The sequence below is a fragment of the Zosterops lateralis genome (genome assembly GCF_965231275.1).
Source record: "Zosterops lateralis genome assembly, chromosome: 33".
NCBI classification, from domain to species: Eukaryota; Metazoa; Chordata; class Aves; order Passeriformes; family Zosteropidae; genus Zosterops; species Zosterops lateralis.
In genome coordinates, this window is record NC_139793.1 from 399602 (window position 1) to 419126 (window position 19525).

Below are 19525 nucleotides of genomic sequence, written 5' to 3' on the forward strand. Positions count from 1 at the left end.
GATGGGCTGTTTGCAGGGGAGGGAACAGGGGAAGGCCACAGGAGGAAATTTGTACCAGGGAAGGGTAAAGAAAGCCAAGGTGAAGCAAAGGAAATGTTGAGGGCAGTTTGGGGGTGGCTGCCAGGCAGCCCTGGCTCTGAGCAACAACGTCTGCAGTGGCACAGGAAACTCAGAGCTGATGGGAACAAACTCTCTGTGTGACTTGAGAGGCCACGCCAAAGCTGAGTGGTTTCCCTGCTGTGGCCCAGCCCTTCCTGGCCCCAGGGGCTGATGGCATTTGTGCTCCCTCAGGTTCATCTCCCCACACCAACAGCATGGGGGTGCTGAGGCCTGCTCTGGGCAGTGCAAACAGGGGCTCCTGAGGCAGTGCTGCCGTGTCTGTGCCTGCAAGGATGCAGCCCCTGTGTGAGCTGGGGGAGAGGCCAGGGCTGCCCAGGGGGGATGTTGTTGGCAGGTGCATGAGGACGCTCTGGGACGCTGCCCTGGGGTGTCCAGTGCAGTGGGGATGGATCAGCCCCTGCTCTGCTGCTCCTTCCCGTCTCCCCCAGGGCCCTTGCAGAGCCCCAGCCCTGCTGTTTGCCCCCAGCCTGCCCAGGGCCAGCCTGGGGCTGCTCCCGGGGCTTTTCTGTGCTGAGCATTGGCCTGGGCGTGTTCTGGAGAGAGCCTGGGCAAGGAGTCTGGAGTCCCCAGGCCCTGCCCTGAGGCGTCAGCGCTGCCCCAGCAGTGCCCATGGCCTGTCCCTGCTGCAGCCCCGGCACTGCCACCCCCAGCCCTGTGCCCGGCCCCGAGAGCCCTCAGGCCCTACAGCAACCCCAGGGCCAGGAGGGCAGCGGGGCAGGGCCACAGCAGCAGCACTGGCAGCACCAAGGGCTGCTGCTCCTGGGCACAGCTGCTGTGCCAGCCCTGATCTGCCCCCAGCTCTGCACACAGACATTGCTGCTGCAGCTGCAGAGAAGGGAACAAAAGGGGCATCTCTGCATCAAAGTTGCCCAGGACATCCTTGAGCTCCTTTAAAACCAGCACGTGTGCTCCCTCTCACTGATACAGGCTGTGACCACAAGGAAGGTGGACAGAAAAACAATATGAGAAATGGTACAAACAACGACATTTCTTTGTTGATAAGATTTAATAGTACAAGAAATAAAAAGAACCTCAAAAATGAAACCAACAAGAATTGTCAAAGATTACTTTTATTACAAGTGATTTGCAGAAACTGGCCAGCAGTTTAGTGTTTCCAAAACAATTCAGTCATCAGTCTCCACACTGCAGCCTTGAGCTCCTGGTTCCTCAGGCTGTAGATGAGGGGGTTCAATGCTGGAGTCACCACTGAGTAAAGAACTGACAGGGCCAGATCCAGGGATGGGGAGGAGATGGAGGGGGGCTTCAGGTAAGCAAATGTGCCTGTGCTGAGGAACAGAGAGACTACAGCCAGGTGAGGGAGGCAGGTGGAAAAGGCTTTGTGGCGTCCCTGCTCAGAGGGGATCCTCAGCACAGCCCTGAAGATCTGCACATAGGAGAAAACAATGAACCCAAAACAGCCAAGTGCTAAAGAGGCAATAAGAGCAAGAAGCCCATGCTCCCTGAGGAAGGAACTGGAGCAGGAGAGCTTGAGGATCGGGAGCACTTCACAGAAGAACTGGTCGAGGGCATTGCCCTGGCACAGGGGCAGGGAAAATGTATTGGCTGTGTTCATGAGAGCATTGAGAAAGGCACTGGCCCGGGCAGCTGCTGCCATGTGGGCACAAGCTCTGCTGCCCAGGAGGGTCCCGTAGTGCAGGGGTTTGCAGATGGACACGTAGCGGTCGTAGCACATGATGGTCAGGAGGGAAAACTCTGCTGAGATGAAGAACAGAAAGAAAAAGGCCTGTGCAGCACATGCTGTGTAGGAGATGTTCCTGGTGTCCCAGAGGGAATTGTGCATGGCTTTGGGGACAGTGGTGCAGATGGAGCCCAGGTCACTGAGGGCCAGGTGGAGCAGGAAGAAGAACATGGGGCTGTGCAGGTGGTGGCCGCAGGCTGCGGCGCTGATGACGAGGCCGTTGGCCAGGAGGGCAGCCAGGGAGATGGCCAGGAAGAGGCAGAAGTGCAGGAGCTGCAGCTGCCTCGTGTCTGCCAATGCCAGCAGGAGGAAGTGGCTGATGGAGCTGCTGTTGGACATTTCTTCACTCTGCCCATGGAATCCTGTTGAAGGAGGACACAGTGACAAGTCAGGGGAGACTTTGCTGAGCAATGTCCAAGCCCTTTCTCCCAGCTCTGCCCCTGCTGCTCTGTGCCACCCAATTCTCCTTTTCTCAGAGCCCTTCCTGCCGCCCCGTGCCTGGAGCTCTGCTGGGATCTGGCCCCGTGGCTGTGACGAGCAAGGGCTCTGCCCATAGACACTGAGGGCTCAGCTCTGCTCTGCAGCAGTGGGGTCATGGGGACAGGGACAGGGGCCAGTCCTGGGGTTGGACTTCAGCAGCCCAAACTGCTCCTGAGGCAGAGGAGCTGGGCAGCATCTCCTGTCCCAGGGCTGAGGAATGGTGATGGCCAAAGGCAGTTTGAGAGGATTTCCTGCAGTGCCCAGGGAGATCAGAGAGAACTGTGCAGTGCAAGAGCATTGGCTGTAACTCAGTGAAGGGTGAGGGGAGATGCTCTGTTGCTCCATCTGTCCCCAGCTGCCCTTTCTGAGATCGAGGGCAGTCACTGTGTTCCCCTGAAAATCAGCCTGACACAGCTGAAAGCAGAGGGAGCCACAGCAGAACAAACTGGCTCAGCATTTCTCAGAGCCTCAGCCTCACCTCTGGCCAAGGACACACCTGTCCCCAGTGTCCCCTGGAGGCAGCTCACAGCCTGGATGGTATCCTGAGGGCACACCAAGGGTCCTGTCCATGGCACTGCTGGAGGAGAGTCAGCTCATTCCCAGCCTCCAGCCTGCCCTACCCAGAGCTGCTCCCCAGGGCAGAGGGAGCTGGGACACCCCATTTGTGGTGTCCTGGCATGGAGATCTGTAAAAATAGTATTCACGGGATAGGTCATTAAGGAGAGGACTTTCAATATCCCAGCCCAGCTTGGTGGCACTTTCCCCCCACTGCCTGCCCAGGGCTCTGCTGCTTGGAGCTGTCCCTGCCTGCAGCTGCTTCCCTGTGCCCAGGGCTGGGCCCTGCCAGTGCTGCCAGAGCCCAGCCTAGCCCTGGGGGCTCAGCTCTGCCCTGCAGAGCCCTCCCAGCTCAGGCACTGCCCAGGGGCAGCTCTGGCTCTGCAGCCTCTGATGGCAACATCAGAGCAACCCTGAGGAGGCTGGAAAACCAACACTGGTGCTTCCTGCAAGGGGTCCTGTGCTGATTTTTGTCACTGCCTGGTTTAGTAAGGTCTGAGAGAAAATTACTTGGTTTTTTTTTTCTCAACCTGAATGAGAGGTGAATATCTATGTGCAATTTCCCATTTAGGCAACACGGATTCCTAAGATTGGATCAAAAAAGATTAGATTAAAAAAGCAGGATTCTCCTTTTTTGCAGCCCCTGCCTCACTGTGCTCCCTGAATAATTTACTTAGAAATGTTCTGGAGTTAAATGTCATGTTGGGAGCATTCCTCAACAATTCAGTATCCTCACCACACAAGGAGAACAATTCCAAGCCTTACCAGCTGTCTCCTTCCACCTCGATCTTGTCCCCTAGTGCTGGGAGCAGCTCCCAGGGCTGGCTGAGAGCTGTCCCTGGCAGGCAGCAGAGTCCCTGCCCCAGCACAGCGCCCTGGGCTGCAGGACCCTGCTCTGCAGGACAGCCCTGGGCACCCCTGGCTGCTCTACACAGGAGAGAAGCAGAGAATGTACTCACACAGTCTGTAGGCATTGGCATGTTCCAGCTTTAGGAGGTCACTGCAGGAGCTGCAGCTGCATTGTCCTGCAGCCAGAGGTTCCTGTGCCAAGGGCTGGGAGTGATTCTCCCCCAGGCACTTGTCAGCCCCTTCCCAGCCCTGAGTGATTGAAGCTCTCTGTACCTGTGTGCTGTGCCCGGGGTGGCTGCAGGCAGTGCCCCAGCCCTGCTGGGCTGGGAGAAGAGCTGCTCATCAAGAGAAATCTGTATTTGAAGCTCTTCTTGGTTGCCAGGAGCTGCCTCTGTGCCAGGAGCCCGGCCCAGCTCAGCAGCACAGACACAGCACAGGGACTTTATTTACCCTCTTGGGGCTTGGTGATGAGGCCCTGAACATCGGGGGAGGTGATGAAACCTCTCCAGAACTCAAAGTCAGAATCCAACTCCAAAGTTTCTGGATGTTTTAATGGGTCCACAGAGGGACAGTACAGAGGAATTGTCCCCAGGCAGAGCAGAGAACTGCAGGCAGTGGTGACAGGTTTTTCAAAGGACTTTGGGTTTTGCTTTTGCCTTGGAATCTCTGAGAGGTCTGTGCAATCCAATTATCTGCCTAATTAGTCCCTTGAGAGGCTTTGTCAGTAATGACACTCAGTGGGGCTCAGTAATGCTTCAAGATACTTTAGTTATTTTAAGGTACTTGGAGTTTCCCTTTTAAAACTGACTGTATGAGAGTTTTGTGCAATCATGGCCCCAATTATCTACTTTAACAAGTCCCATGGGATTCTAAATCAGTAACAACACTCAGTATGACTCATTAGCACTTCACAGTACTCAAAGTTTATTAAGGAACTACTTTTTGACACTGAGTCTGAGTGCTGTGTGTGATAATTGGCCTACAATTATCTGCTTTAATGAGTCCCTTTGGAGCTTTGCATTGACACTCAGTGGGGCTCATTAATGCTCTGAGATACTCAAGGTGTTTAAGGTACTTTGGATTTTCCTTCCCACACTGAGTCTCTGAGAGGTTTTTGTGCAATCCTGGCCTTCAGTTCTCTACTTCAAGGACACCAGGAGGGGCCTGGTTGGGGATGGACATCAGTGAGACCCATTAATGCTTTGAGACACTTTGGGGTTTTCTTTTGACTTTGACTCCTGGAAAGGTTTGTGCAATCTTCTCTCAGGCCCTGAGGTTCCAGGGCTCAGCACCAAATGCACCACGGGGCTCATTAGGATCAAGCAAGTCCTGACAAACCATGGCTGTGCCTTGATTTCCCTCTGGTCTGGTGCAGTTCATTAGGAAGGTTTCCTCCTGCAGTTATGGAGAAAAGTTTCCAAGCGCTCCTAAGAAATACACATTTCTATTTGTAAGGATGTATTTTATTACTGTTCTCTTTAGAGAAGCGGTGACTGATGCATTCAGTGACTGATATTAATCCATGAACTCTCCCAAAGAAGTGTGGCCTGCTCAGAGAAGCTGTGCCTTGATCTCTGGCCCAGTGTGGACAACCTTGCTCCACATTCCTCAACCCCATCCTGTCTCTCCTCACTCACCTGGGACCTGCTGTGCTTGCAGAACTGGCGGCACTCAGCCAATATAGGGGTTTTCTTCTTTTATTTTTGAAGCAATCTAAAACTCCTGAGTTTCCCCACTGAAAACAGACAATCTCCTCAAGTGTGTGTGCCAAGGCCAAGTTGCCACCAAGGAGGTTCCCCTTCCCCAAGGCAGAACCATTCAAGGAATTTAGACACACAGGAAGTTCTGCAATAAACACACATCCAGAGTTGGCTGAAGGCAAAATTAGACCAACTGCTGAAGGACAGACAAGCTTTGAACTCCTTGCAGCTCCAAGCTGCAGGTGGGTTGTTGGGAGGTGTGTGAGTGAGCCCAGAGTGAGGGCAAGGGAAATGCAGAGAGGCCTGGAAGTGCTTGTGTGCAAACAGGCAGTGGGGAAGGGCATTGTTGGTCAATGCCACATCCCTGAAAACATTCCAGTCCAGCTGGGACAGGGCTCTGAACAACCTGATCTGCTGAAAGATGTCCCTGCTCATGGCAGGGGTTTGGATGAGATGAGCACTGCAGAGCTCTTCCCATCCCAACCATTCCAGGACTGCACGGGGACAAGGGGCTGCTCACTGCCCTCCATCCACTCCCCTGACTCCTCCTTGTCTCTGCTGGAGCCCACATCCAGCAGCCAAAGGCAGCCCCTGCTCTGGCCTTTCCCCCCTGCCCCAGGGGCTGCCAGAGCCAGGGGGGCACAGGTGACCTTTAGGCTCTGCAGGGCTCAGGCCCAGCGGCTGTGCCAGAGTCAGGGCTGAGGTGACACTCTGTGGGCTGGGGCAGAGGCCAGGCAGAAATGAGCCCTGAAGCAGCAGCTCTGCAGTGGTGGCCACCAGGCCCAGTTGCCAAGGGAGGCTTCTGGCCATGGCCTGGAAGCAGCTGCTGCTGCCAAGGTGCCTTTGGTGCCTAAGGCTCTCCCTGGCACAGCTCCCAGCACGGCACTCTGCACTTGTGCCCGAGCCCTTCCCTGTCTTGGGGCTGGCCTGGGGCTTTTCCTGCAGTGGGATCTGCCCTGGGCCTGGCACAGGAAAGGCAGTTCCTGCTGGAGCAGGAGGCTCTGCCTGCAATGGGCTCAAACAACCCCAACAGGGCCCTGTTGACTTCAAAATTGCTACCTAGAGCACCTTATTCTATTATTTATTATAGCTTCTGTACTCTGGAGAAAAGAACTCTTTTTTAAAACTTACTCTGTGCTGTGAATAAATCTTTCTGTCAAATCCAGATCTGAATCAGTCATAGCTGTATTTATAGAAATATATCTAGTATTCCATCGTTTATCCTGTAGGACAAATCACATTTTGGTTCAATTCCACCTGTCCAATCTTTCACACATAAACCTTTGACAAATCTGGGACTAGAATTGGATCCAGAGACTTTAGGTTTCCTCTCTTAGGTGGAATTTTAAAAGTCTAGACATCCTGAAGGGGTTTGAGGATCCACAGTGGCTGTTGGGTGTCATTTCTCCACCTCAGGACTCAGCAGGAGTTTCTCCAATGAAGAAATGAAGCTTTTGCCTGAAGCTCCCACTGTGCCCAGGACAGGAAGCCCTGGGAGTGTCTGGGACATCCTGGCTCTTTGGCAGCCTGGGCTCTCCTGGGGTGTCACCGTGGAGCCCCCGTGAGTGCCTGTGACAGATGGGTGCCTTTGCAGCCCAAGGTGCCCTGGGATGTGCCCATGGCATGGCTGGGACTGCCTCTGCCCACAGGGCTCTTGAGCATCCCAGCTCAGGCCTGGGGCCAGAGTCCCTTGCCATGGCAACCATTTGCAGTCCCACTGCCAGGGCCAGGGGATGCCAGAAGGGATCCCAGAATGGGCTGAGTTGGGAGGGAGCCATCAGGATCCTGGAGTGCAACTGCTGGCCCTGCACAGGACAGCCCAACAATCCCAGCCTGGGCCTGGCAGCGCTGTCCAAAGGCTGTTGGAGCTCAGAGAGCCCTGGAGCTGTGAGCCTTCCCTGAGAGCCTGTTTAGTGGCCCAGCAGCCTCTGGGGGAAAAACCTTTTCCTGAGATCCAAGCCAAAGCTGCACCGAGTCAGCTCCAGCCGTTCCCTGCAGTCCTGTCCCTGGGCCCCAGAGGGAAGAGGTTCCCACAGCCCCCAGCCAGGGACCCGCTCCCAAGGCTGTTGCCAGGGCAGCCAGGGCTGGCACCAGATGTGATGCTCGGTTTCCCCGGGCCGGGCTTTAGGAATGGGATTCCCCAATTTCCTGCTCCTGCTAAAACCGTGCCGCCCCTGGCTGCCCTCCAGCCTCCCACTGAAAGTACAAAAGGCAAAGACCCCAGGCTGGGAGAAGAACAATTTACTGGGAACAGCAACAGGATAAGCAACAAAACAACAGTGGAACAGAAACAACGGTGATAAGAGAAGGGGATAGGACAAACTATATACAGGGAAATTACAACCAATTATCAACTGTCACACCCAGCAACGTATTTTATCCTGCATGGGAAGGACACCCTTCTCCTTGGGAGAGAGAGGGAGAGAGTCCCTTTTCTGACCCCAACAATGACCTGATATGGGATCAAAGACAATGACAGGGCCATGACCAGACCCTGATGTTCTTCATTCCCACCTCATATCATTGCCAGGGGCAGAGAAAGGAACAGGTTTCCTCCCAGCATGGGTCATGGTAAATGTGGGTAACCAGGGTTCTGCAAAATGTTGAGTCCTCTGATAGGGGATGAGGATGGAGACTCAAATTATGCTCTTCCAACAGTCAGGACACTCTCCGGGCTTCCCTTACAGGTGCCTCCGTTGGTGTCTGGTCAAGTGAGAGCTGTGGGTGAAGCTCTTCCCTCACTGGGGACACTCGTGGGGCCTCTTCCCAGTGTGGATGCGCCGGTGCCTGATGAGGGTGGAGCTGTGCTTGAAGCCCTTCCTGCAGTTGGGGCAGCGGAAGGGCCTCTCATCAGTGTGAATCCGCTGGTGCTTGAGGAGATCTGAGCTGGTCGGAAACCTCTTCCCACACTCAGAACACTCATAGGGCCTCTCCCCAGTGTGGCTCATTTGGTGGATGATCAGTTTGGACCTCCGGATACAGCCCTTCCCACATTCCCCACACTTGTATGGCCTTTCCTCAGCGTGGGTGTTCTGGTGGCAGATCAAGGTGGAGCGCTGGCTGAAGCTCTTCCCACATTGCTCACACTGGTAGGGCCGTTCCCTGGTGTGGATCCTCTGGTGGGAGATCAGGCTGGATCTGTCACTGAAGCTCATCCCACATTCCCCACACTCGTGGGGCCTTTCCCCAGTGTGGATGCGCCGGTGGGTGAAAAGAGTGGAGTTGTGCTTGAAGCCATTCCTGCAGTCGGGGCAGCGGAAGGGCCTCTCCTCTGTGTGAATCCGCTGGTGCCTGAGGAGAGTGGAGCTGGTCTTAAACCTCTTCTGACACTGAGGACACTCGTAGGGCCTCTCCCCAGTGTGGATCCTCTGGTGTCTGATCAGGTGGTCTCTCCGGCTGAAGCTCTTCCCACACTCCAAGCATTTGTGGGGCTTCTCCTCATTATGACGCTGCTCATGGACCAGCTCAGAGCCCCGGCTGAAGCTCTCTCCGCCTTCCCAGCTCAGGGTGGGTCTTTCCTCGTCAGAGCCCTCTGGGATGAGTTTGGAGCCCCTCCTCCTGTGGGATCTCAGAGGCTTTTCTTCCCCATTGGATTCTTGCACTGTGGGGCTTCTCAAAACAGCCTCTCCCATGAGGTTCTGCTGTGGGGATTTGTCCTCCCTGGTCTCCATCCTCAGCTTCTTGTCTGGGGGAGGAAGGACAAGGAGAGGATGGGATTTTCCTCTGTGCCAGAGAGAAGGGGAAGGAGATCCCCTCAGTCCATCCCCTCAGGACATCCCCCAGTGTTGGCAGTGGGGTTGTCCTGCAGCCGGGGCCCGTGCTGGGCTGGGAGATGGAGCAGGAGAGAGGGAGAAAGGGGCACTGACTTCCTCCTCACCTGCCTGGCTGTCCCGGGGCATCTTCAACTTCCTTGCAGCCTAAATTTAAAAAACGAAAAATTAAACTAAAAACGCAGTAGTAAAAAAAAAAAATCTACTGACAGAGTCAGAATACAACCTGACACCCAGTTAGTCAGGCTGTTTGTGGCTGCAGTCCTCCTGCAGTGACAGATGTGGTTTTCTTGAAGCAATGACCTTTTAGAAGGGTGTAGTTTTCCTCTGATGGTCCAGTGGTGGTGCAGATGGGTCTGGTCCTCCTCTGGGAATCCAGTGGAAACAGGCTGCTTCTGGTGTGCTGAATCTGAGATTATATCCAGGTAGGAATGCTTGGCTCCTCCCTGTGGGAGAAGCATCTCACAATGGGATGATTTACTTTTATCACTCATGCAGTGAGCATCAATGGCCCATTAACAGAAGATAAGCCCCTGGAAGGAGGATGGGTTGTGGAAGAGATAAAGAACATTGCCTCCACCTGGTTTTAACAGCTGGGCCATTAACAGAAGATAATCCCTGGAGTTATGAGGGATGGACCATGGAAGAGATAAAGAACACTGCCTCACCTGGTTTTAACAGATGGGAATGGAATAAAATAATTTTGGTTCCATCTTGCATTGCAACCCAAGACTATTGGTCAAATGCATATTCATGAAGACTATACACATTTAAACATCCCTTTGTGTGCACATTTTCTGGGAATTCTTTAGCTTAGTTTTACCCCTGACCTCATCTTCCTAAAGGATGTGCCATAATGCAGATGTGATTTTGAGAGTTTTGTGGTTTTATTTCCTCTCAGGGCCACCTGGTCTGTGGTTTGTCAGTTATTGATGGCCAAAGGGTCGGTGGTGGATTCCTCCTGGCTCTTTCTGTGTTATTTGCCTGGGGCTTTTTTCCAATGTTATCTTATCATCCAGACATTTTAGCCAATGTTTTTCTTTCAATCAACATTAGCCATTTCACTACTGTCAGTCAGTTACAGAAATACAGGCATCAGTCATTATTTCCCAACCATAGTCACTTCTGCAAAGGTAATAAGCATATTTTAATTTTTTAATATTAATATAGTCTATTAAATAGTATATTTATATTATTGTTTACATTTGTATTTATATTTATGTTTATGATTATTGTCTTTATACTATATATTTATAGTTTTATAATATACTCTATTTCAATATTTTGCAATACCATAAACTATAATACATTTATCACACTGAAATATGCAATCTCCACAGGGATTAGGGTATTAACTGCTAAAGGGCGACAAATTATACCGTATCAAAAGCAGTTTAAAAGAGATTTCAAATTGCACTGTGTCAAAATCATTTGCAAAAGCCAAGATATAAGTGTGAAAGCCAAGAACTACACAGTTATTTCTAACAGGTCTCCTGGCCTAACAGAACGCCAGGACTGTGCTAAATGAGCAGATTGAAGGAATTACAAGGATGCATGCTAGGAGTACTGAGGACACATGAAAGGCTGTCTCTGTTTGAAAGACAGGGATCTGTTGGGGAGGGGCAGGGCCTCCCTAGAAATGGAGAATTCAAACCCCCTCCCTCCAAATTATTATACTTTAGAAAAGGAAAGGGGCTTTCAGGCAAAGGGATGAGGTTAAGAAGAACAGTTCTTTACTAGTATATATAACAAGGCAAACAAACAAACAACAACTGCAGCATTAATAGCAAACACAACCAGGAGCCTTGGGAGGCATTGTTTCACAAAGCCCGGGGCAGTCTAATCTCTCGGGACCCTGAGAGCACCAAGCTGGAACAGGGGAAAAAATCCCGGGCTGGTGGATGGGACCAGAAGCTGTGCAGTGGCAGCTGGAATGGCAGGGATGTCCCAGCAGGGCAGGGCAGTGTGGGGTCACAGAGCAGCAAAAAGCCTCAAGGCAGCGCCGAAGAAACGGCGGCAGCGGGATGGGGCTGGCCCAGCAGGGCAGGGGGAGACGAGCTCAGAATTCCTGGGCACATGAGCAGGGGTTGGCAGATTTCACAGGACTGGACTCTTGTTACTTTAGCCTGAAAGTTACTAAATGACTTCACTTGCCTTTGCAGCACTTCGCATGTGACTCATCTCTCGGCATTTGCATCCAGCTGTTTCTTGAGAAAAGAAGTGGCCTGAGCAGCAACTAGACTGGAAGTCTGGCAGCAGTGCAGTCTGTCAGCTCAGCCACAAGACCCAGGAGCAGTATGAAGAGGAAATTATTCTGTACTGAGGGCATTTGCTGCTTCAGTGTACAGGTTTGTATTCTGAGTCGAGTATTGTATTTTAAAATGCAAATGTAAACTTTGTGGTTTACATACAAGAGATGAATTCTTTAGAACCATAGATTTAAGATGGAGGCTTGGGGGCTGTAACTGAAGTGGCATAAATAGAAATCAGAGCAGTCCAGGCTGCTCCTGAAGCTGAGCACAGGGAAAGCTCAGCACTGCAGCAGCTCCCCACAGAGGTGGTGCCCTCTCCATGGCTGGGGTTGCTCAGGGCCCTGCTGGATAAAGCCCTGAGCAGCCTGGTCTGATCCCTCAGCTGCCCCTGCCGTGCTCTGCAGGTTGGGCTGCGGCACCTCCTGAGGCCCCTCCTGCCCCAAGTTGTTCTGTGATTGTGTCCCAGAGCCCTGCAGCAGCCAGCCTGGCTCAGGGCACCAGCCTGCACTTCCTCACTTTGGAGTTCTGCAGTGGCTTTGACTTGCCTGATTGTCCTTGGGAGATATTCTTCTCTTTAATGCTTCATTGCCATCACTATCTGTGCATGCACTGAAGAGAAATGAACTCAGTTGCTGGGGAAATGAGCAGCTGCAAGTTGAGGGTGTGAATTTCACATGGTTGATAACTGGGTCTTGCAGGGCCTTGGGGCTGGCCATGGATTTCCCAGCAAAGGCTGCAAAGCCACTGGAACAGACTTGTCTCTGGATTTCTCAGTCCCTGTGGATTGGTTTTCAAAACCTGTGGATGGATTGCTGAAAGTCTCTAGGTGCTTGTTGAACTTCAGAAGTTTGACCAGAGCAGATTTTCTTGGTTGATTTTCCAAGCCATACTCTGAATTTTGAATTTGAACCATTCAGGAGTGTAAAATTGAATTAAGTTGTTTTTTATTTCTTCCCATGTCAGTAAAGTTTTTCGCCTTTGAGAACTTTGTCAGTTTTCTGCAGGGGCATATGCTTGTCTCTGATGATTTTGCAGTTTTCTTCTTCAATACTGTTTTCATTACATGAGTTTAATCAGTGTTTTATAAATGCTTAATGTTTGAACAGTGTAATTCAGATAAATTTATCACAGCCCATAATCAGCATCAAAGATTTTCCAGATTATCTGAAAGGGGGTATAGGTAATTTAAAGGTGTCAAATACCACAGTCGCTTGGAGCTTGATCTCTCAAAGTACTCATCACCATTTTTTAAACAGTATCCTTTTCCATCTCCTTTCATGTAAGAAAGGTCTTATTCCTGCCATCACGCTGTCCCACAATTAAAACCCCACAGCTCTGTTTAGTACCTGTAGGTAGTTGAATTGCACTGTTTCCTTTGAAACCAGGTACGTGCTTGGGCTGCAGCCCTTGGAAGAATTCCTGACTGCAACATAATTTTGTGTGTCACAGGAGGTTACTGCTGCTGGGAGGCTCTGTGCTGATCCTTTGGAAGAACATAAATAATATTGAAGGATAAATCCAATGGAAAGCTCAGACAACAGAGTCATTGATAGTTATACAGATCTTAATTTTGTCAGTTTTCTCTTCCTTTAATTTTTTTAAAAATAATTGTATTTTAAAGTGAAAGTCTGTATTTCAGCAAAAATTTATTTGAAAGTTTAGTGGGCCATTCATTCACCCCAGATCTGGTACCAGTTCTTTTGACTCCATGATGACTCAGAAAATTTACAGTCATTCCTCTTGAACTTTTTCTCACCTCTTATCTTATCTTTTCCTTATCAGTGGTATTGCTGACAAAATTTAAAGGGCTATGCTTTGGACAAAAAAACCCCTTTTTATAGATCATCAGAATAGTTTCATTGTGGGAAAGAGGTATTAGTTGGAAATAGATTCTCTTAGGAACAGTAAGATTTTCTATTTTGAGGTGATGTGTTGAAAGAGATTGATGGAAAGATTTGACCCATTTATCTCCATCTGATTTTAGGGGGAAGATGTGCAGGCTCTGAAGAGCAGCATTTGATGGCCTCAAGTTGGGCAACTCCAAACCCAAGGTGTCTGTTTGGGAAAAGGTTGATTTCTGTAGAGCAGGTACTAAAGTTAAGGCCAGAGCTGGGAAGTGTGGCTCCCAGCCCACAGCCATCATCTCCATAAAACCACTCCTCCAAAGTCCTGTATTTTTGGATAGCCTGCAACTCAACAGTGGAAGCCAAAGTCTTGTATAAAGAACAAAGAGAGAAAAGGGAAAAAAATTTCAAAAGAAAGTAATTTGCATGTCTTGGGAGCAGAGAAATCATTTTAGTGAGCCCTCTCTGACAGAGAGTTTTGGAAAACGACACAGAATATTAAATTCACTGCAGGGAAAAAGCCAACTCCATGCCCAGGCCATGATATTTATCAAAAGCAAGTCTGTGATTGCAGGAACTCTCCTGCACAGAGGAATCCTGCAGGGCCAGCTGCTCTCCGGAAGGAGCCTGTGAGCTCCATCAGCCTTTTTGTCAAGCAGGGGCCAAGTCCCAAGTGTAGCAAGTGATTGAAAGATCCTGCCCAAGCCCCTGCCCAGGTGACCCAAGGTGAAAGGGGGGGAGACCCCAGAGCCTTTTGGGGACACCTGGGACACACTTGGGACCCCCTGAAATCCCTTTGGGAGACCCCAGACTCTTTTGGGGACACTTGGGAACCCCCAAGACTCCCCATGGATCCCCCTAGACACATTTGGGGAACCTCCCCTGACACCCCAAACCTATTGGAGGCACCTGGGACTTCCCCACCTATTTAGGGGGCCCTTTGGGACCCCCCAATCTGCATAGAAACCGCCTTGGGACACCCCCAGACCTATTTGCAACTCCGCAGGGACCCGAGACCCATTTGGAGACTCCCAAAAACTCCCTGGAACCTTTTGGGACCCCCCAACAGACCCATGTAGGGACACCTGGGACACACTTGGGAGCCCCCAGACCCATTTGGGAACCCCAAGAGACTCCAGACCCCTTTGGGGATTCTCCAGGACCCCCCTGGGCAACCTGAGACCCATTTGGGAACATTCAGAACCCCCCAAAATCCCCCTGGGACACCCCAGACCCATTTATGCCACTCACCTTTCCTTTTCTCCCTTCTCCTAGACCCCTCTGGGAAACTTAGGGGTTATTTTGGGGTTATTTTGGAGATATTTTGGAGTAAATTTGAGGAATTTATGGGGATAATTTTGGCAATATTTTGGGACAATTTTGAGCAAATTTTGGTTTAATTCTAAGGTAATTTTGCTGAGATTTTGGTGATATTTTGGGGTAATTTTGTGGATATTTTGGGGTAATTTGGAGACAGGTGAGAGAAAATTCCCCGGGAATGTTCCCAAAAAAATCCCAAAAATCTGCGGGGAGGGTGCCTAAAATGACGCTGAAATAGTCCGAAAAAAAATCCAAAATATGTGTGGGGAATGTTTCTATAATCCCCCAAGATGTGCATGGCATGTTTTAAAAATCCCCTGAAACATTCCCAAAAAATATTCCCAAATCTGTGCATGGAGTGTTTCTAAAATCCCTTGAAATGTTCCCAAAGTTTCCCAGAAGTATTCATGGAGTGTTTCTAAAATGTCTATGAAATTCTCGCCAAAAATTCCCAATTATGTGCGTGGACTGGTTTTAAATTGTCCCTGAAATATTCCCAAAATATTCCCAGAATCTTTCTGGGAAGTACACAAAACATTCCCAAAATGTCCCTGAAATATGCCAACAGTTTTATCAAAATATCCTCCAAATATTCCTAATTCCCCTCAAAATATTCAAAGAATGTTTCTAAATTGTCTCTGAAATGTTCCTAAAATATTTCCAGAATCTTCTCAAAATGTCCCCAAAATACTCCCAAGAACATTCCCAAACTATTCTCAAATATCCTTACACTGTTACCAAAACATCTGAAAAATATCCCCAAAATATTTTTTAAATGTCATTGCTGAGCTGTAATGGCCCATTAACAGAAGAGATCCCCATGGAGGTAATGGGAGGGTGAACAGAGATAAGAATCAATGCCCCACCCGGTTTTAACAGCTGGCTTGTTATCAGAAAGGCACTTGCACCCTCCCTCCTGGAGATACAACAGATAAAGAAAAAACACCTCCGCAGCCAGGTTCCAAAAGATGGAACAGAATAAACTTTTGTTTGATTGATTGTTTGTTTTGTTAGTAAACCCAAGACACCCTTCATGGCTGACAGAAATTAGACTTTGTCCCCAGGCCCTGCCCACCATGTCCCTCATCCAAGCCCTGGCACTCCTATGGATCAGGAACAGTGTGGCCAGCAGGAGCAGGGCACAGATTCTTCCCCTGTGCTGGGCACTGCTTGAGGCAGCACCTCGAGTGCTGTGTCCAGTTCTGGGCCCCCCAATTTAGGAACAACATGGAGGGGCTGGAGCGTGTCCAGAGAAGGGAACAAGGCTGGGGAGGGCTCTGGAACACAAGTCCTGTGAGGAGCAGCTGAGGGAGCTGGGCTTGTTTCTCCTGGACAAGAGGAGGCTCAGGGGAGACAAGGCAGTGTCAGGGCACAGGTTGCACTTGATGATGTCCAAGGTGATTTCCAGCCTTGCTGATTGTGTGATTCTCTGAAAGCAGCCTTGCAGCAGTGTCAGGATGAGGCCTGGGCCTCTTCTTCAGAAGGTGCAGCAGCCCATGTCCCTCAGCTTCTCCTGAGAGCCCCAAAGCCCATCCTGTCAGTCCTGCAGAGCCTCTGCAGCTCCTCCTCATGGCCCACAACAGGAGCCCCACAGCCAGACACAGCAGGCCAGATGTGCCCCCCTGGCCTGGGGTGCCTCTGGCAAGGGAGCAGCCCCAGGCACTGCAGGAGCCTGCAGACAATTCCTGAAGTACTTGGAGGATGATCCTGCTCCCCAAGGGACGTTCCCATGGTGCCAACTCAGAACTGAAACGGGGAGTGGGGCCAGAGAGGAAAGGGCAACCAGGGATGGGCTGTTTGCAGGGGAGGGAACAGGGGTGGGCAAGAGGAAGAAATTTGTAGCAGGAAGAGGAAAGAAAGCCAAGGTGAAGCAAAGGAAATGCTCAGGGCAGTTTGGAGGTGGCTGCCAGGCAGCCCTGGCTCTGAGCAACAACGTCTGCAGTGGCACAGGAAACTCAGAGCTGATGGGAACAAACTCTCTGTGTGACTTGAGAGGCCACGCCAAAGCTGAGTGGTTTCCCTGCTGTGGCCCAGCCCTTCCTGGCCCCAGGGGCTGATGGCATTTGTGCTCCCTCAGGTTCATCTCCCCACACCAACAGCATGGGGGTGCTGAGGCCTGCTCTGGGCACTGCAAACAGGGGCTCCTGAGGCAGTGCTGTCGTGTCTGTGCCTGCAAGGATGCAGCCCCTGTGTGAGCTGGGGGAGAGGCCAGGGCTGCCCAGGGGGGATGTTGTTGGCAGGTGCATGAGGACGCTCTGGGACGCTGCCCTGGGGTGTCCAGCGCAGTGGGGATGGATCAGCCCCTGCTCTGCTGCTCCTTCCCGTCTCCCCCAGGGCCCTTGCAGAGCCCCAGCCCTGCTGTTTGCCCCCAGCCTGCCCAGGGCCAGCCTGGGGCTGCTCCCGGGGCTTTTCTGTGCTGAGCATTGGCCTGGGCGTGTTCTGGAGAGAGCCTGGGCAAGGAGCCTGGAGCCCCCAGGCCCTGCCCTGAGGCGTCAGCGCTGCCCCAGCAGTGCCCATGGCCTGTCCCTGCTGCAGCCCCGGCACTGCCAGCCCGAGCCCTGTACCCGGCCCCGAGAGCCCTCAGGCCCTACAGCAACACCAGGGCCAGGAGGGCAGCGGGGCAGGGCCACGGCAGCAGCACTGGCAGCACCAAGGGCTGCTGCTCCTGGGCACAGCTGCTGTGCCAGCCCTGATCTGCCCCCAGCTCTGCACACAGACATTGCTGCTGCAGCTGCAGAGAAGGGAACAAAAGGAGCATTTCTGCAGAAAACTTGGCAGCGAGATCCTTGAGTTCTTTTAAAGGCACTAAGAGTGCAGCCCCTTATTGGCACAGTCTGTGGCCACAGGGGAAGGTGGAGAGAAACATAATGAGAAATGGCACAAACAATGGCTTTTCTTTATGGCAATATTAAAAAAGTAAAGCACAGGAGAACAACCAAACCAACAAGAATTATCAAAGATATTACAAGTGATTTTCAGAAATTGGTCAGCAGTTTAATGTTTCCGAAACCATCCAGTCATCAGTCTCCACACTGCAGCCTTGAGCTCCTTGTTCCTCAGGCTGTAGATGAGGGGGTTCAGGGCTGGAGGCACCACTGAGTACAGAACTGACAGGGTCAGATCCCGGGATGGGGAGGAGATGGAGGGAGGCTTCAGGTGAACAAACACTGCAGTGCTGACAAACAGAGAGACCACGGCCAGGTGAGGGAGGCAGGTGGAAAAGGCTTTATGCTGTCCCTGCTCAGACGGGATCCTCAGCACGACCCTGAAGATCTGCACATAGGAGAAAACAATGAACACAAAGCAGACAAATAATAAACAGGCACTAAGAACATAAGACAAAGTTCCCTGAGGTAGGATTTGGAGCAGGAGAGCTTGAGGATCTGGGGGATTTCACGGAAGAACTGGCCCAAGGCATTTCCCTTGCACAGGGGTAGGGAAAATGTATTGGCTGTGTGCGGGAGAGCATTGAGAAAGGCACTGGCCCAGGCAGCTGCTGCCATGTGGGCACAAGCTCTGCTGCCCAGGAGGGTCCCGTAGTGCAGGGGTTTGCAGATGGACACGTAGCGGTCGTAGCACATGATGGTCAGCAGGAAATACTCTGCTATGATAAAGAATAGAAAGAAAAAGAGCTGTGCAGCACATCCTCCATAGGAGATGTCCCTGGTGTCCCAGAGGGAATTGTGCATGGCTTTGGGGACAGTGGTGCAGATGCAGCCCAGGTCACTGAGGGCCAGGTGGAGCAGGAAGAAGAACATGGGGCTGTGCAGGTGGTGGCCGCAGGCTGCGGCGCTGATGACGAGGCCGTTGGCCAGGAGGGCAGCCAGGGAGATGGCCAGGAAGAGGCAGAAGTGCAGGAGCTGCAGCTGCCTCGTGTCTGCCAATGCCAGCAGGAGGAAGTGGCTGATGGAGCTGCTGTTGGACATTTCTTCACTCTGCCCATGGAATCCTGTTGAAGGAGGACACAGTGACAAGCCAGAGGAGACTTTGCTGAGCAATGCCCAAGCCCTTTTTCCCAGCCCTGCCCCTGCTGCTCTGTGCCACCCAATTCTCATTTTCTCAGAGCCCTTCCTGCAGTTCCATGCCTGGAGCTCTGCTGGGATCTGGCCCCGTGGCTGTGACAAGCAGGGGCTCTGCCCATGGACACCGAGGGGTCAGCTCTGCTCTGCAGCAGTGGGGTCATGGGGACAGGGACAGGGGCCAGTAGTGGGGTTGGACTTCATCAGCCCAAAGTGCTCCTGAGGCATCTCCTGCCCCAGGGCTAAGGAACAGTGATGGCCAAAGGCAGTTTGAGAGGGTTTCCTGCTGTGCCCAGGGAGATCAGAGAGAACTGTGCAGTGCAAGAGCATTGGCTGTAACTCAGTGAAGGATGATGGGAGCTGCTCTGTCGCTCCATCTGTCCCCAGCTGCCCTTTCTGAGATCAAGGGCAGTCACTGTGTTCCCCTGAAAATCAGCCTGACACAGCTGAAAGCAGAGGGAGCCACAGCAGAGCAAACTGGCTCAGCCTTTCTCAGAGCCTCAGCCTCACCTCTGGCCAAAGACACTCCTGTCCCCAGTGTCCCCTGGAGGCAGCTCACAGCCTGGATGGCATCCCGAGGGCACACCAAGGGTCCTGTCCATGGCACTGCTGGAGGAGAGTCAGCTCATTCCCACCCAGCCTGCCCTACCCAGAGCTGCTCCCCAGGGCAGAGGGAGCTGGGACACCCCATTTGTCGTGTCTTGGCATGGAGATCTGTAAAAACAGTAATCATGGGATAGGTCATTAAGGAGAGGACTTTCAATATCCCAGCACAGCTTGGTGGCACTTTCCCCCCACTGCCTGCCCAGGGCTCTGCTGCCTGGAGCTGTCCCTGCCTGCAGCTGCTTCCGTGTGCCCAGGGCTGGGCCCTGCCAGTGCTGCCAGAGCCCAGCCCAGCCCTGGGGGCTCAGCTCTGC

At 52.0% G+C, this 19525-nt stretch overlaps 2 protein-coding genes across 2 annotated transcripts in view; both read right to left on the bottom strand.

The window, feature by feature from the left end:
- Nucleotides 1-1225: 1225 nt before the first annotated feature.
- LOC310921161 (olfactory receptor 14J1-like) lies at nucleotides 1226-2158 on the bottom strand (the record flags this gene model as incomplete). The annotated part of the gene is made up of 1 exon (XM_083881270.1): nucleotides 1226-2158. One exon carries the CDS (start codon nucleotides 2156-2158, stop codon nucleotides 1226-1228), a length of 933 nt encoding a protein of 310 aa, XP_083737396.1.
- A 15425-nt stretch (nucleotides 2159-17583) lies between these two features.
- LOC310921264 (olfactory receptor 14A16-like) overlaps nucleotides 17584-19525 on the bottom strand; it is a gene marked incomplete at both ends in the record, with an annotated part of 496219 nt that continues 494277 nt past the window's right edge. Inside the window, one exon of the mRNA XM_083881381.1 lies at nucleotides 17584-17650. Within this exon, the coding sequence (XP_083737507.1) occupies nucleotides 17584-17650 (67 nt within the window). The remainder of the gene's footprint in view (nucleotides 17651-19525) is intronic.